Consider the following 18721-nt stretch of genomic DNA (forward strand, 5'->3'; position numbering starts at 1 on the left):
GGCTACTCTGCCAGTGCCCACCAATGTCATTAAAATAGGTGGAGCATATCATTTTGACTAGTGATGTCAGGTGCGGGTGATCTGTATTACTACTGAAAGGGCACTTGAACTTAGGGCGACAGAACGACAGTTAAGATTTCCACAAGATGGCGTGTCCAGGCAGGTGTTTTCGCACGTATAAAAGTGAGGAAAACTAAAGATGCAATGTTTTTAAGATGGATCGATGTATGATCAAAAATACATGCCATCCCGAACGATAACATTTCTGAGCGAACTACACCTTGAAATACAGATCTTTGAAATATTCTTGCCTTTACAGGTATTTTTCACACTGAATAACCTGCCCCACAATCAAAATTTCTGTTTTACTCACCATTTTGTGTTCTATAGATCAGACTGAACAAGGATAAGTAATTATGTGCAATCAGTGGGATGAATCTCAAGCTTTTTCAATCTGACAGACACATCCAAAAAGTGCAACAAAAAAAAAATATATAACGAATAGTGGCTGTACGAGGGCCAGAATGATAAAGCACCCCAAACGACCCCTTCACCGAGCTTTTGATCATGCAAAGACCCTAATCAGCGAGGGCCTTCGCATTTAAAACACTAGACTTGCTGCATATTTAAAAATAAAGCTTTGTTCCACTATTGTGCATCAATCTGCACAGGGAAAACGTACATTAAACTCACAAGCAACAATGATAGGACCATGATGCTGCAAGGCACACCTTTCATCCATTATTATCCTAATGACCTTATAAATTGACTACATTTTCAAAATACCAGGATGAATATTAGGACATAAAAACTGATTTTGAATTTAACGTTGCATGGTAACAGTAGGGAGAATATAGTCTAAGGTTACAGAAGAAATAAAATTGCTAAATAATTTAGATTTTTCAGCTTTGCACGTCTCAGCATATTGCCTGCCTGCAGAGCCTTTTGAGGCAGGCTCGAATATAGTATTACGAGCAATGACATTCCTGTGCTGAGAGACAAATGAATGAGTCATTCATTATGTCGGCCCTTCCCTAGTTGCGATATCTAAGAAAGGAAAGGTGAACATCATTTATGGCATCAGCCTTCTCCCCACCACCATACTGCAGATGTGAGGCACTACTCATTAAGGCAACCTGGGAGGAATAGAAGAGGAGCTGAATTTGCAGGCTATGTCGGTTAAGAACATGCTGTAACCAAGATGACGAAAGCAAATGACGTCCCTGCTGAACTGACATGTAGACGCATTAGACACGAAGCAGATAACGCATCCACCACAAAGATGCACAAACAATAGGTCAAACTGCATTTAGACAAGGATATGCTTGCATTCAATAAACACTAGAGAACATGTGCTTAACATATACACCGAAAACCAAGAAGTTTAAGAATACATAAAGCTTTCTTAATGCAGAAATACAACATGAATGGGTGGCCATGAACGGTGTAGTGAAAACAGACATCAAGAAACCTTGAAGCTGCAGGGGGACCCGATTTGCTGGTCAGCAGACAAGCCAGACCTCAACAGCCCAGACAATAACTGCACAGCCCTTGCCAAGGTTACTGTGGAAAGGAAGGTTTGGATCAGCACCCAAAAGAACAGATGATAGCAGTACCCAGGTGCGAGACATTTCTCTTATTAAGCAAAGAAATATAAACGCTGGATGGTCAGATTCCCATTGACGCAGGCTCAATATTGGGAAGAAAACAGCTTGAACAAGTCTCCAGCGGTCAGAAAGGGTAAAGACACACACATTAATAAGGGCTCAAATCCTAGTATATGCCGAGCAGAATAATCTAAAATGTGGTCTCCACACACGTGACCTGCAGTTGGGAGAATAATGGCTATTCACTAGCTTCAGGGACAGACAAGCTGAGGCCTTCGTTCCCAACAAACTCTCCAGACAAAGATACAAGACATGCCAGGTCCTGGTTTGGGGTCTAGAGTCAGAGAAGGTACCCTACCTAGTTGTGAAAAGCAATACCTTGGTGCCGATAACCTTCAAAAAATTGCCACGGCCGGAAATGTCAAAACTAACCAAACCGTATCCTCTGAAAACATTACCCCATAATTGTTGCACCAGCCAATAAAACTGTAAAGAGATGACACGTATCACCTGTATCAATTTAGGAGGTGGTCTCAGGTAGGGTCACCAGAGCATGACCAACAAGAAACCCAACCCATATAGAATACAGGGCCCCCGAGGCCTCTGCACACCACTTCTGCACTTCCTTCCATGAGAATGGTAACCTCCCTGCACTTAACCCAGGGCCCTGGGCTGGGCGCACTAGATCCCTTCGCCCTCCCTTTCACTTCCTGTCCAGCACTACATTACCTAGAATGTACTAGGCCTTGTTTCGCCAGGCCCGGTACGGTAGTTTTTGTTTCTGTAGGCCCTCTCCTTCTCCCCCCCCCGTATCACCCCACTCTCTGTCACACACTTGCACTATCTGAAACGACATTGGCCTACTATGGCAGGTTAAAGATTATATGTTCTTCTCCCTCTCCTCCTGCCTTCTCGCCTTCCTTCTTGTCTTGCACTAGTATTAAGGTCGCCAGGCCTAGTTTACTAGTCATTTCTCTTAGATCATTCGGAAACTTCAAGGCCCAAGAATGACTATTCCCTTGTTCTCTTCCCACCTTGAAATGCTTCACTTGTGTATAAGCGCTTTACAAATAAACAATTACATACTTAGATGATACCCTTAAGCAATCCCTCCACCGCAAATGTTTTTGTAACCTAGAATATGATGAATTGTCAGTTGTGACGTCGTTCTTAAAACTGCTGTCAAGCCTGAAAGTAATTGAGAGCTCTGAGATTCTCTGGATGTCACCAGCTGTCCCAGTGTTATATGGATTGTGAATAGAAACAGGTCTTTGTCAAATTCTTTGGACTCCTCCATTATTGGGTGCAGGATTTCCCAGCCTGTCCTCTATGCTCTACCCGGGGGTTCCCACCCCATATTTACACCTGCAATAAAATTCAATCATAATAAAATAATGTTATGGTCCAATCATCACTGATTAAATACCCTTGAAAATGGGAAGCAATATTTAGCGAAGTGGAAGAGTGGCTTGAGACGAGAGCACATCTCAGGAAGTAATAAAAAATAGCCAATCAACACTCGCATTAGCTGTACCACTTTTTTTTGCTGTATTTTCTCTGAGTTTTTGTTACAGCTTTTCTTTAATGCATACCTGCATTTTACTCTTCTTAAATCCCCTCTTGAAAATTCCCATCACTGGGGCCAAATATAAAATCCTTAAACTCAAACCAAGATTAACCCTAACCATTCTTGCAACCAATGTGGACCTGAATTGAATTAAAGCAAGGGTGAATGAAGAACCCAAAAATATAACATGCTCAACATCTGATTGCAAAACAAACACTTAATGAGGGTATTGCTTGTAAAATGGCAAGTTCTTATCTTCCTAGAAATGTTCTACCACGACTACACAAGACGTAGAATTGTAAAGAAGAGAACCTGTAGATGTACAATAACTGGCAGCGGACAAGCCATGAGAGTGTCAAATATTAGGAAGCTTGACGGATTCCTCAATAAAAGTACAACTCACAACCCATATTCTTAAATGGTCAAAGAGGTCAATGCATCCCCGTCACTCAAGTCCTCAGGTAAGTAAAGACTTCATCTGGGTCGGAAACCTTTTCATGTGATCCAACAGTCAAAATATTTACACTTTCATACTCCTGTTTTTCAGAAAACACCAAGTTGTCTTTTCTTAAATGCGGCCATCACCTCCGATAATCCATTGACGCACAATCCCCAACCCAAGTAGTCTTACAGATCAACTTTTGTGCATATCAACACATTCAACAATAGTGTTTTACAAGCTCTCAATACAGAGGTATGTCACTTTTTGTTCTTCAATGATTTCTCATTTTCCCCTCCCTCCGGCCGCCTCCAAAGACCCACTCACAAGGCTGCTTCCTGTCTGGCCCCGTCAGGCTACAGGAGGCCCGCTGCACGCTACACTGCAGGACCAACAACAGCCACAATCTCCAAAATTAATTCTGATGAAAGCCCGAACCATGTCTGTGCATCTAATCGACTCACAGCATCCAGCCAACTTATTTCCTACCGATTGCGTCTTGCCACACAACTTTGACTAAAACCAACAGCATGCACACTGAAAAGGCTGCACCAGCAATTATCCAGCACCCTACTCTACAACAAAACCATCACCTAGCACTCAGAACCGGGTTTCTCCTAAATCCTACCTGCACTCTTCCAGAATCTCCTCAACCCGCCTTTCAAGCTGCCTTGCGCCCTCACCCGAGTAATCCTGTCACGGCTTACCCCCTCGATATTATACTCCCAAAGAGCATACTACGCCCACCCACCTTAACGGACTCAATCATGGCACCACACGCCCAACCAAACACCCCCCCCCGCTGATCAGAAATGCATCCTGGATGCACTCAACTCCACCACTGTAAAGACCCCACAGAAACTGTGCAACCTTAATGGCACTTCAACGACCGAGTACTGTCGACAAGTACAGTCTAATGCCACAATGCATGAATCCTGTGAACCCATTATCACCACCACCATCGAGCCCTCCCCACATGGTTCACGCAAACATGATGCTTCCATGCATGTACCCCATGAACAGAGTGAAGCCACGGTGAATGAGTCCCCCACCCAACCTTTGTGAACCTGCATATGATGCCACTGCGAATGAGCCCTGTGTACTCAATAATGCCACTATGAACAAGCCAACCTCCTCTACTGAAGCATGGGATTTTAATGCTGCCACATGGGAATCCGACTATGCCTCGAATGATGCCACTGTGCTTGAACCCTGTGTACTCAATGCTGCCACTACCAATGAGCCATCCTCCCCTCCTCAATCATGTGAATTCGTTGTTGCCACATGCAAACTCGATCAGGTCACTGAATGAACCCCGTGTACCTAACATTGCGACTATGAACGATCCCACCCTACCTGAATCTACTAACAGCCCACAACCAGCCATTATCAAGGGCAGACTTATAAAGACAGATTGTTATTAGCCCATGCCCTCAACATCTCCGACCTCATTGCCTCTAGCCAACTCGACATACTTGCTGTCACGGAAACACAGCTGCATGCAGCGGCCGGCCCTTCTCTATCCCTAGCCATCACGGAGGGATACATAATCTATAGGAAAGACGGGCCCCTCACCAAAAGGAGGCAGGGTGGCCCTCATCGCGAAAGCTATGTCCATTAGAGATACACTGAGCCAACCTTTCCCATCAGGGGAGTTACTTTCAATCAAACTATTGCTCCCTAACGCTGCCTCACTGTCCTTCCACATCATATGACCGCCAGGGTCTCTCCAATCCTATAACGAGGATATAGCCCTCTTCCTAGACAGCAACAGCAAGCCATCTTCAAGAATTATCATTCTTAGAGATTTCAATTTAGGTCTCAATGATAGCTCAGACATCAATGCCACAGCCATAACATGACACGATTGCCTCATTAGGATTCACCCAGCGTATTAATCACCCAACTCACGACAAAGTCCGAACCTCAGACTGGCTCGTGGACCTTAACGGGATGACCAGCATCACTGCCAACTCCCCTTGCCCCTGGTCCGATCACAACGTCATGGCCTTCTCCATCAGTGCCTCCTCAACTTGCCCCAGCGTCGCAAGAAAGAAACACTTGCAACATAAACCGCACCAACATGCTTCCCCTGCGGTGACCAATCACATCCTTTCAGCCTGCAACCCTGCCTCAATGGTAGAACTGTCCAACGCTACCCACCTACAGGCGCTCAACAAAATAGCACCAATGAACCTCTGCAAACCCAAACCAGTAGCTCACCTTAATTCCTAGTACACACCTAACCTCAAAAACCTAAGGTCAATTAAGCTTGCAGCCGAGACCTCATGGAAAGCATTACCTACCAAAGCAAATAGAGATCCCTTCCTCACCTGAGCAAAAAACTACAAACAAGCTGTACTCCAGGCGAAGAGCCTAACGTACAACTAGCGAATAGCTAACGCCAAATCAGTCAAAAAAGAACTATTTGCCATTCTGCGGGAACGCTAATCCCCAGTCAACCCACCAGAAACCTGCCGCAAAGACAGTCTGGTGTACCGACATCCAAAGAGCACTCCTGGAGAAAATATCCATGCTACAGTCTAAAATTGGCAACAAAAAAAACAAGGTACTCATCCCAGATACCAGAGCCGATACCAACAGAACTCGCAAACACAATCAACCATTCGAATTTTGACCAGTCTCTATCCCAGAGGTCACCAAGATCATCTCTAGCCTTAAACCATCAAGATCCCAAGGCAACATTTGTCCTGCTCCCCTCATCAAAGACTGCGCTACTGAGCTTGCCCCATTCATCACCTCCCTCATCAACAACTCCTTCACACAAGACATTGTCCCTAATAATCGTAATGATGCCTGGGTCCTCCCACTCTTAAAAACAATGCTAGACCCTACCGCCCCATCACTACCATCCCCTTCCTCCTTAAAACCCAATAAACTGAGCCACCTATCTGCAGATACAAGAACACCTTGAGGCGAACAACGTACTAGGCTTACGCCAATTGGGATTCCGGCCCAGACACGGAACGGAAATGGCACTCCTTGACCTAAAAATTCAGATGGATGAGATAATTGACAGCAGCAACCTAGCTATCCTACCTATCCGTGGCCTTCGAGTGAGCCATAAAATCATGTACCAAAACGCATCTACCGCAGCCCATTTCTCCCCGAAAGCCATCGCGTGGATCAAATGATTCCTCTCAGAACAAACAAGGAGAGTCTTCTCCAACATCGCTGATGCCGTTCCTGCTTAAGTCCTCTGCGGTTTGCCCCAAGGATCTTGCGTCCCACCCACACTATCTAACATCTTCACTAAGCCCCTGTTCGACCACCTAGATGCACAGAGTGTCCTATACCAGTTATACGGATGACATGCACGTCCTACTGCAGATCACAGGGAACCACGAGAAGGATTCCACCAACCTCAATAACATCTAACAGATCATCCAATCTTGGATGGCACAACATGAACTTTGTCTCAACGACAAAACCGAGCTACTAATGGTAGGGGTCCAAACAGGACTTAAACATAACCCGAAATACAAAACCTTCATAATAGACGGAAACCCCATCAACTTTCTGAAGGAGGTAAAAACCCTTGGAGTTTACCTTGATTCCTTACTATTGCTCACCAGACAAGTCAACAACCTCATCTGCAGCATACACTAATTTCGTTAATGCATGCAGATCATATCTCACACCAGACAGCTGCATGACACTACCAGAACCCTCATCCTTTTCAAACTAGACTACTGCAACATCCTCTTTGCAGGCTCCTATGCTAGCAACATCAAAAAGCTCCAAGTCACACATAGGGATGTAACGGTATAACAGTATACTGTAAAGATACCGTGAACCACTCAATTGAACAATAATAACCGTCACATTGTTTATACCGGTATACCGTTCATACCGTGAAGTGTGCTTTTCAATCTGATTTGGAAAGGCTGCAGTAAGCAAGTGCTGCGCAGTCTTGGTCTTGCACTGTTGGATGTGCCATCTGCCAAGTAGTTTCAGTTGGAGCAGTTTTTAATGCCATTCCATAAACCACACGTGCCTGACACAAAATCAATATGTTAGCAATAGGAAGAATAAATACAGTGCCAAGAAAGGGAAACGGTTTACTTTGGGTTGGCGGCTTTGGGGTTTATATATTTATAATGGATGTTTGCTAAAAATATGACAATGGGGGATTTCTCTGGGTCTATCATTGAATTTACATATAATAAGTCACGCTGCGAAATTCACTCATCTCTGTGGGTATTCCCTGCTGCCATACCAAAGGGTAACATGTCCGTGATTACATGAACACCTTTTGGCCCGCAAGGAAACTAATTGCTGTAGCATAAAAAGAGTGTGCGTGTGTATATGCGCACAAGCTTATACTACCATCAGCCTCCGTTGATCTGTGGCATGCAGGTTATAAAGATGGCAACATGTTCATCTTCACCAGTAGCCAGTGGGGGAGCTAAAAGCCAAAATGACCACTTAAGAAAAGCTATTCAGTTTGCTTTGCCAGTCGCAGCAGGCCCCCCCCCCTCCTCCTCTCCACACGTGTGTTTGTGTTTGGTGGAAGCAAGGGGTGGCATTTCAGTGGAATGTATGTTGAAAAGCCCAATTCTGGCCCTGGGTGCCTGGTTTTGTTTGTGATAATAAATCTGACAATTTATGACCTTTTAGAAAATATTTAAGATTAGTTAACTCCACCTGCTATACCGTGATAACCATGATATACCGTCATTTGGCAAGAAGGTTATAATACCGTCATAAAACTAATACCGTGACACCCCTAGTCACACAAAACAAAGCCTTACGAGCAGCACTAAATATATCCAAGAGAGCACATCTCTGAAACGAGACGCAAAGCACACTTGCTACCGGTCCAGGACCGGATCAGGTACAAAACCTTATCCATTACTCACAAATGCCTGGCTAATACTGCCCTGAAATACCTCTCCAACATACTCACATCATCCCAAAGTAACAAACCCACCTGCACCTCCACCTTTCATCTCCTCACCGTGCCCAAATTTAAGAGAACGAAGGCACCCAAAATACATAGAAATGTCTCACATGCACTACCACCATCAGCACTCCTGGTTCCCTCTGCACTCTTGTTTATGAGCCAACTGTACATACTGCATATACTAGATAACGTATTCAATGAACTCCTCATAGTTACTGCCTGTACTGTTTATTGCTGTGTTGTCCAGCGCGCTTTCCAAATGCTAAATAAGAAAAATGGTCATGCTGTGCTTTTTAGCAATAAAAGTGGACCTGCACCTCTAGCCACCAGTAGCCAATTGGACATTATCAGGAGATGTTTTAACAATACTACATAGGAGAGCTAATTATACAACCTACTCAGCCTCTTTCCAACCTCCTGTTATTTTCTCAAACTCATTGCAGAACTAGAAGACACTTGTTTCTCAAGGAACGATTCTAATGAGATCTTGGTTATTTAGAGCAGGTGAATGGATGAAAGAGCACCAAATGTGTGTTTGTTTTTGGTGAAGAGTAGTTAGTTGCATATTGCGTAACTAGATTCAAGGACTACATTGCGTTGTTGAACTTTGCTGGTTAGTTTACCATAAAGCTTAGCTTTACCGTTTAACACTACGTGCAGAGCCTTCGGCATAGAGGCAAAAAGAGTGAAGGGAGAATGTTCCCCTTCTTTGATGTCCATGTTAAATATGTCTGGAGAAGTGTTGCAAGCAAACACAGCAAGGACAGCCGTTTTTGCGAACAAGAAGCTATTTTCACCCTCGTTGGCAATTGAATGAGCACAGACGTCACAAGTATTGGGAAACCGCAAGCTTGTCAACGGAGCCTTCTTATTTTAAAAATATCCTAATTCATAACCTCAAAAGAGAGAAAATTAAGCAATTCTCCAGAAGTCAAGGTATGTGTTTGGGAGAATTCTCAAAAATGTGCCAATTCCTCCCACCTTAGAGCTCTCCAGCTCTTTTGCTAAACTTTGGGACTTTGAACTTTTCAAATCAATGTGTTTGCTGCTTTTGTTTCTTTTGGTTATGGAGTCTAACCAACTCCATAGGCATCATCTTTTACAATTGTGTCACAATGCACCTTCAGTGCAGCGCCACAGGGAAGTCTTCCAGATTTCCCCAGGTTCAAATACCTTCTCTGTGATCAACTACTTTTTCCCAGAACAGTAGAGTGAAATTGACTTCACTTAGTCCTGTAAAATTTTAGACCCAGCCACCCCATTTTACAATAGAGTGCTGAAGGGGTTACTTGGTATCCACTATGTCCAGTTTCTCATGTAGCATGTATAGGTCACCCTTTCCTCTCAGAATGGCTGGTGGTATTAGTTTTACAATGAACTACCATGATTTACCCGCAGCTGCGGTAACGTTAAATCGCGGGAGCCATGTTTTTCAAGATGGCGACTGAGCCTCCTTTGTTAAAATGGATCCCGGTCTTTTTTCGCCAGGTCTTCATGAAAAGGTCCTTCTCGAGTCTTGCTATGCGCGCCAAACCAGGTTTGGTCTCTTTGTTTATTCCCCTTTGGCGGGCTTCAGGTGTGAAACCCGCCTCTTGAGCCCGAGTGTGTGGGGTGGGCAGAAAGTGAGGGAGGTGCCCAAAACTCCTAGTGCTTAGTCTCCTAGGAGACCCAAATGCACTCTGTGGTGATTGGCTGGCTGACTGTCCGGCAAGGACAGCCACCCTGCTGGGTGAGTGACAGCTAGGCAGGAATGAATGAGAGAGAACTAGGTGGGAAGGAATGGGAGAGAACTGAATAAAAGGCAAGTCCTTTGGCTTGGAAGGCAGAGTTGACCACCGGACGAAGGAACCGTAGAAGAGCTTGAAGAGGACGGCTGCTGGACCATTGGTTTCCCCGGTGAAACCCTGCAGCAGGTCCGAATCGCCATGTTTGCATCGACAGAGAAGCCCTGCAGAGGAAGACTTCTCCCTTTGAGTTGGAAGGACCAATCAACTCCCAAGTAAGCCACCTGGACACCCATCTCAGAGCTGGTTGAATTTCCTCAGATTTGCTGCAGGAAACCATAGAGCCAGGGAGGGGGACACCAGATTGTGTGCGTTGCTTGTAAGCTGGCCTAAAGCTTTTGGAAGAGCCTCTAGATTCCCACGAAGCAGACTGACAGCCTGAACCCCCCCCGAATCCCCTCAGTCGAGTGCGGGACCTCAGATATGAGAAACGTTGTGGGATGTTTTTACCCATACATCCGAGCCCTACCTCAAAAACTGTGCAGTACTGACATGGAAAACATCATGATGGCCAGAGCTTCCCAGAAAATGCACAGGGAAATGCATGAAGAATAGGCTGCCACCCATTTTGCCGATGTTATGGGCACAGAAGGGCACTGCCTAAAACCACCATTGGACTACCCACACAGTAGTCTGAAACCATTGGGAATGGCAAAGCTGATTGCCAAAAGCAACCTAGAATTGTGGGGAATTCATTTTCTTAAATACCAAAAAGGGGTGCAGTACCAGTACTCACCACTATCAGAAAGCCGGCGTTTTAAAACCACCAGATTTTGTTTAAAACTGAATAAATGAACCCAAGGCAAGCCAAAGAAAGACTTACTGAGAGGTGGATACAATCTAAAGTTATATTCTGAAGTGACTTGAAGGTTTATAACAAGACTGGCTGAGCTCTGGATTTCAGCAGTTTAAGTAAATTTGGACTGAAAGACACTAAAAATCTAAATGTTTAAAAGAAATGAGTGACCTACTTGTGAGTGTCACATAGGTTGCAATTGTTTAAATGTCATAGTTTTAAACTTAGAATCAGCATTCTAGCTGCATATGTAAAAATGGTTCATTTTATTTGAATGCAGAAAACTGGGGAACAAAAGTGACATTAGCTGGGGCCTGGCTTAAGGAACTGAATTCTGCCCACCAGCTACCCCCGACAGGAGTTGAGACTTGCACAACAGCTGTGTTCCCAGGCCTATCTGCCTTTTGCTGCTCCCACCAAAAGGGATATGACACTTCCCTGATTGTTCAATTTCCTGCAGAGCCCAGGTAATTCAAAGCCCTGTCCTGACTCAGGCAAATGTTTTATTACGGGGGCTGTAAAAGTGGCTTCCTCCTGGAAGTAAAGGGGAGGAGCACTGCCTGTGAGAGCAAGCTGGCTTGGCAGAACTGGAAAAACCAGAAATTCAACCTTGTGCTGGGGGGAAACCACACCCCTGTAGCCAGAATATGGTTTTAGAAAAAGATGAATAACTCATAGTACGGACTTGTCATAATTATTTAAATGATACCATAATTCTTGTGATTTTTCTGCCCACATTTTAAGAGGTTTTTAGAACCGGTGGCATGATCTGGGGGCAAATTAGCAGTTAAGAGGGTATTACTTAAAATGTATGCATGTTAAAAATCTGACACTTCATCAATTAATGTCCATACTCCTTGCACACACGTGTGTAAATTTGGGTTAATGTCCGATATTGCGAAACCAGTTAAAAAGTGCAAATGTCGCCATTTCTGAATGCAAGCTCCCAGGAAGAGCAGATTTGGACAGGGTATACCTCCTGTGATATGTGATGGGTGCATGTAATTTTAAACAAATGTGTACCTGTGCAAATATGTCTTTTGGGTCAAAATATAGATTGTGTGTAATTTGACAGGGGTGGGTTCTCTGTACCATAAACAGACCTCATCATGATGACACTTCATTTCATTCCCCCAATCAAGGAGAAGCGGATGAAGTGGCCAATGACAAGTGGAGAGGGGTAGAGCTTAGTGATGCTGCACACACACCCATTTTCAAAAACACATAAAAGCAGACAGACAGGACAGATAGGGACCTTCAAATCCATTTGCTGCGGGACGCTCTGCCGGGAAAATCCATACTTTACCTCCATCAATCTCTAGAGAAAGCTGTGCAGAAAGATCCAGACTTCAAATCCATCAATCTCCAGAATCCAGAGAGAGAGAGAGAGCTGACCCAGATCACTGTGAAGTGCAGAGACCAGACCAGAGTCCAGTCTAAAACCTGACCAGATCCGTGGCGAGGCCCATTTAATTCAAGAATATAGTGTGAGTACCTAGCAGAACTGTGCAGAACCAATCTCTTAGTTAAAATAATCTAATCCAAGCTATTTTAATCTAAGTAGAACTGCCTCCCAAATGTCACCTGTCATTTGCAAAGCTGTCACCTGTCATTTTCTAGTTGCTAGCTGTCGCTTGTCTTTTTGAACTTTAAAATTTCAAATCTGAAAAACGACCTTTACCATATCGCTCACATCTCCGTGACCGTTTGTCTTAGAGACTTGCAGTAACTTTCCTCTGAAAGCTGGGAATCGTAGCTTTCCTACGAACCTAGAACCGCATTCCTACCCCCGATACTTTTGCCGCAATCGCGAAAAACGCACTCGCAAATTTGCTGCGATTTGCACATTTCTCAACGTGTGAAAACAGCAGTTTTCTTGCTTTCAGTTGCCAAAAATTCGTTTAACCTGCTAGTTACTCCTAGATCCTTGCTAAAGTGAGCCTGGACTAATATTAACTTGATACCACTCACCCTGAACCTCTAGAGGGAATTAAAAGCATTTTAGCATATTTTTCACTTCATTGCCAGCACATATAAAAGCATTTTGGGCCTGTGTTTAAAACTCCGATCTGTAGTCTAAGCTTGCTGGGGTGAACTGAATTACATTTGATTGCATTTCTGAGAACTGTGGGCTTTCCTTCCATTTCCTTGCATTGCATAAAAGGGGGGGTGAATTGCCAGAGAAAAGTGATTACATTGTTTTGTTGAAATCATATGGAGTATTTTCTGCATTGCATTTTTCATTCAACATTACATCCATCTGAACTTATATAAAGTATTCTCTACCACCTTATTCTTCTGTTCCTATTCACAAGTGTGCTAGTGCCAGGCTATCCATTATTGATTAGTGATCAGATTAAGTGTGATATCCAATTATTAATTTATTATAAAGTGTGATATATATCTATATTGTTTAAATTATCAAATAAACCTTTTAAACTTGCAAAACAGAACTACTTCTTGGCTCAGCGGGGTCAGTGGGATTCCAAGAGAGGGGTGTTATATAGGGGTAGTCATCCAGAACGCATGAACTGGACATAAAGATATATCAATAAGGGTTTCCATTCAGTATCCCAGACTAGGCATTGACTTAGCTGTAGTGTTGAATTGAATCCTCTTACAAATTCCACCTTGACAGCCAGGAACCACACTTATTGCCATTTGCTGTACTGCAGGGAGTTGACATGCGAACAGCCACTGAAAGTAAAGTTTGCCAGTTGCCAGCTTTGACGGTTCCAATACAGTGCAGGAGTCCCCCGACGTCCTCCCTCTTTTCCCACGACTGAGGCCCAGGAACAGTGAGATCTGCAGAGCTGTACAGGAACAGAAGTCTTCAGCTGCATCTTTTTCTTCTTTACGAAGGTACTGTAACTTAGCCTAAGAGAACTTACCTCTTACTGTGGAAGTGCTTGTAACTTCTGCAACTCACAAGTCTAATCAGCTTGTGGCCCTACATTTGATTCTTCTTTTTCTCAAAGACTCCCAGGAACTTGTGCAAAGACGTTTCCCATTTACCTACCTGAAGTGTTGCATCCTGTACATAGACTTTGGCCTACTGAATGGCTCTTCTCTAAAGTATTTGTCCTGCTTATGAATATTCTTGTGTTCTAATAACCTTTGCCTTTTACTTACTTTTAAAGAGTATTCTGTATGCCAACAGTAAGGTATTAATGTCCCCAGCACCCTTGTCATTGAAGTCACATGTGGGTGTAGGTTGTGTCTGTGGGCCATCACAAAAGGGCCTTGTCTGATCCAGAAACTCATCCCAAAAGGGCCTTGTCTGATCCAGAAACTCAGAGTATATAGTATTGAAGTGTATTGGTGAGTTACTAGTATATTGCCGCCTTCTAAAGAAGGCTTTATAACTTACTGAAAAATCAATTATTAATTGTTTATGCAAGAAACTTTTGAGTGCAAGTTTATTTGAATACCTGTAACTGAATCTTTGTGCAACTCCACTACTGCTCATATTTCCACATTTGAGATAAGCCTGGCTGCTCAACACGCTACCAAAACTGTGTAGTACAAGCTTATACCTGTAGTCATAATTGCTTGTAGTGTTCCCAGAGGGTACTGCATTCAAACTTTGCCTAACAGTATGCTCCAAAATCACTTTGTTCTCGCAGTGCCTTTGACACCCAAGCCAGCATGCCCAACAGCACGCACAGGCAGGTTAATGCATTCATGGACAGCGGCAGACCACTCGCCTCTGCGGCCAATACACTTTGAGGGAGAGTTAAGTGTAGCTGTCAGTTCACACTTGCCAAACCCCTGGATAGTGGCAGGGAAGGTCAAACAATTAACCGTGATAGTGGCTGGGACTCAACCAGGCTCCATTGCCTGCGTGCCAAGGCTTGCAACGTTCCTTTCACTTTCATCTTATCCTGGCACCAGCTGTACCCATCCACTCTCATCGCCTCCAAAAAGGTGTTATGAGAACCCAAAGGATGGAATTTGTTTGCCAAGTGAGGCGGAGTGTTGTTATGCTTGAGCTAAAACATGGCGCTGGTGCGCAGTGCATTCTGGCAGCGCTCTGAGCCATGATGGTTATTTACTTCATGCCGCAGTGAAAAGCTGTACTCATTTTTCTGAGAGCTAGATTCACAATGCTGAAGAAAACATGCTTTCCAAACCTGGTACGCAGTCAAGGACATTTCTGCTGGGAAATGTAACTTTGTTATGTCTTGTTATGAGCTATGGGACTGTTTTCTGTGGTGCTTGTTTTTTAGAGGAGGGAGGCACTTTGCTCCTTGAGGTTACTGTCGGTTGACCCAGCTGGCAACCAGCAGCTGCTCATCAATGCGCAAGTGCGTTGCCAGAAGGTTCGAGAAATTGCCACCCCTTTTTGAAGTGTGCATATATGCGGAACCCCTGAGCGGTCAGGTGAGACTTCAGCCGGAGGGGGGACGCTTATGTCTGGCATACCTGTGGGCTGTTGTGCTCTCGGTCTGGCTGTTAACGGGGTCTTCCCGCCGCTTCTGGCGGGATGAGGAATCCAGTTACGCTCACGGTGATGTATTTTCTTTTGAATTCTGTTTCTTCTGTGATTTATTTCTATGTTATCACTGGTTGCTTCTAAGCTTTGAATAAATAGCCGTATAAGTGCTCATTATTTTCTAAGTGTGTGTGGTTGCAAGTTATTGCGTCTTCCTGCGTTCAAAGTATTGCCTCTGTAATTGCACTGGTGATTTATGACTGTCCGTGCACTCTGGGAGAGCAATACCAGTGTGAAGCGCAAATGAATGATTGCCCCACAAGACGTATAGCGAGAGAGGGGTTAGCTCTCCACTACTACATCTCCTGGAACTCCATCAAGCTACCCACTTGAGTGCAGTGTCCAATAATGCCAAGGGAGGGGGATGGAATGTCAGCCATGTCAAAGGCTGCTGCAACATTAAGGAAATATTAAAGACATGACCAGAGTGGGCAGTATGAAGAGTTTGAGACCAGCAAGAGCTGTCTCAGTGGGATATCTGCTGTGGGACCCAGAATGGTGAAGGGGACAGACTCAAGGGATTGGCACGATCTGGCAGGGAGGAAGAGGTTTGGAAGAGTTAGGATTTCAAGTAGGTTTCTTCAGGATGGGTATGACTATTGCCTTCTTGAGCATGCTGGGACGAATACATTAGCGGTGGAAAAAAAAGAGAGGGGAAGAGAGACTGTGCGCAAGGGTTTCTTGAAGAAAATGAAAAAGGTCACCAGTTCTTTCCTGATGAGGAGTGGTAGGAAACATTGTTCAGGGGGTGCAGGTTCCAGATCCGTGGGTCACAGCTAGAGAAAAACAGTTTTACGTTTGGCAGTTTTCAGCCATAGAACAGAAAGCGGGCTACTAGTCAGGAAATCCAGCAAACACTAGAACAGGGGCTTCTTTGGTCATGCTACTGTCATGCTACTGGACAGATGGCTGGAAATTAGGTAGCTATGGAAAGCAGGTCTTTTCAGAACCTACTATTTTGGGGTTTCTTTTTAATTCAACTGCATCTGCAAGGCCATGCCCAGCATTCTTTAACCCAAGCCACCAGATAAAGTTTTAGGGCCCCTCAATTTTTCATTCCACTTAAGGCACTGCTTAAACGAGTGCAATTAAATACCACTCTCACCTAACAATGGAGTGGCCCCTAAGTTAACCAAGGTTTCTCATCCCTCATCTGTGCCCAACCCTAGCCGTCTCTCCAGCATTTGCTGCCCAGGACCTTTTCTACTTAGCCCCCTTGAAGTTGCAATACTATGTTTCAGGGAAAAAATGTAACGGGGCCTTTAGGAAATACCTTACACGCTGCCACTTGCTCTGCTTTAAGTAGCAGTGTAAGGCAGCAGGTGGGGATGTCAGTGACCCGTTAATGGCCCCCCCAGTACCAGAACACAAGTGACTTCCCTGCTTTACTGCACAGCCGAAAATACTCAGCCCTGTAAAGTTGACGTGATTGGAGGAGTTTTAGTGGGAGGAGGAAAACATCTTCAGTTCCAATTTGGGCAATAACGCTGTCGCTATAGGTACACCCGTATTGGCTCTTGTACCATTTACCCACAACACTGGTATTCTACTCAGAACACCTGCAATAAAATGTGCCCGCGCTACTTATGCACTAGGGGCCCGTTCCTTTCTTCTCCTCTGTCCGTCTGTTCACACATAGACGTACGCCCTTATCCTGCGCAACAAAATCTATGCCCGTTTCCCAAATCACAAAACCTGGAAAAGGGTTGATTACACTTTCCCGTGTCGGTAACGCAGTCTACGCTCTATCCCAGTCCACACTCCGGTCCACGCAAAACAGATTCGCCGCTACATCTTTCCCATCATTCCTTACCCGCCCCCAGACAGCCGTGCCGCCTCACATTCTTTTAAAAAAAAAAAAACGTGTCTACAATGCCTCTCTATTACTGCTGTTACTACACAAGAATACTCGCCTACTCACCTCCGTTACCTGCTTCCTGCGCTGTACTTCTCCCTCTTCTCATTTTCCTACTGTCAACCATTTTCAAACTTTTTGCGGGATTCACCGGCGCAGGCGCATAAGGTACATTTCGACTGGTTAACGGCCTCGCGTATGACGGCGAATCAGCGCAGGCGTATTGAGCTTTGTTGTAAAAACACGGTAGTGTTTAGTTCCCATCCGAGAAACGGACCATAACAACGCCTCGCCACTCTTTTTCACGTGACATTGGCCACGTTTCGTTCCCTAGCATTTCGTGTCCCGTCCGCCATCATCATTGTGCTTTTAACTCTGTGGTTTTTCGTACCAGAGCAACCGGAATCTACGTGTTCTTCGCTGGCTGAGATAAGTGGACGTTTTTTGCAAGACCCCGGATGAAGCATCATATTTCGTCGTGTCCTGTATGAGTGGGAAGGCTCTGGTTGCCAGGCTGCAAGGGCGTGGAGGGCTAAGAAAAGGGTCATTGGATAGTGGTGATCAAAGGGGATTAATATGGGAATGTAATGTTTGATGAGTGTTTGGGACGGGTGGTTTTAGAGGGGGTCGGCTGGGGCTATCTGTGGTTCAGGAGAGGCACATGGGCATCTTGGTGCGAGTTTGCAAAGGGGATGAGGCATTATGGCATTGGTCCAAAGCAGTGGTCTTAAAACTTTTTTGGCCTCGGCCCCCCTGAGCAAAATGTGGGCAGGCCGGGGCCCCCCAGAAATGCCAAATGTACAGCAAGTCCAAATGGCTATGAACTAAAGTGCGCTGTCATTGCACCCAGCCCTGTATTGCCCCTGGGCGACCCCACCTGCTCCCATCAGTCTCTGGACACCCTCAGCCAACGCCTAGCTCAGCCCCTGGGCTCTTCCCAACCTACCACAGACCCTGGGCTCACCCCGCCCTGCTCCCACCACTATCCCATGGCGCCCCTCATCCTGCTCCCTGCACAGTCCTAGGTGAATGTTCTAAGGGTTCTAAGTGGAGGGGCATTCATATTCCCTCAGATACTCAGATATACCATAGCGACCGAGTGTAGTGGGGGAGCCTGAACCAATCAGCAGGAGGGGAGGGGGGAGTTAAGGGAGTTCTCTCCCCAGGAATTTTGTTAAAATAATGGGTTAAAATGCTGAATTACAGAGCAGACTTTTTTAAATTAACCCTGTTTGCCACTCTTACCTCCCA

General features: G+C 44.9%; 1 protein-coding gene across 1 annotated transcript in view; it reads right to left on the reverse strand.

Moving 5' to 3' along the window:
• The window catches only part of NCAPH (non-SMC condensin I complex subunit H), a 742114-nt gene extending 724422 nt beyond the window's left edge, over positions 1-17692 (reverse strand). Inside the window, exon 1 of the mRNA XM_069619088.1 lies at positions 17537-17692. Within this exon, the coding sequence (XP_069475189.1) occupies positions 17537-17597 (61 nt within the window). The 5' untranslated portion in view covers positions 17598-17692. The remainder of the gene's footprint in view (positions 1-17536) is intronic.
• Positions 17693-18721: the final 1029 nt, after the last annotated feature.

The sequence above is a fragment of the Ambystoma mexicanum genome, chromosome 10 (genome assembly GCF_040938575.1).
Source record: "Ambystoma mexicanum isolate Mex_15411 chromosome 10, UKY_AmexF1_1, whole genome shotgun sequence".
Classification (NCBI taxonomy): Eukaryota; Metazoa; Chordata; class Amphibia; order Caudata; family Ambystomatidae; genus Ambystoma; species Ambystoma mexicanum.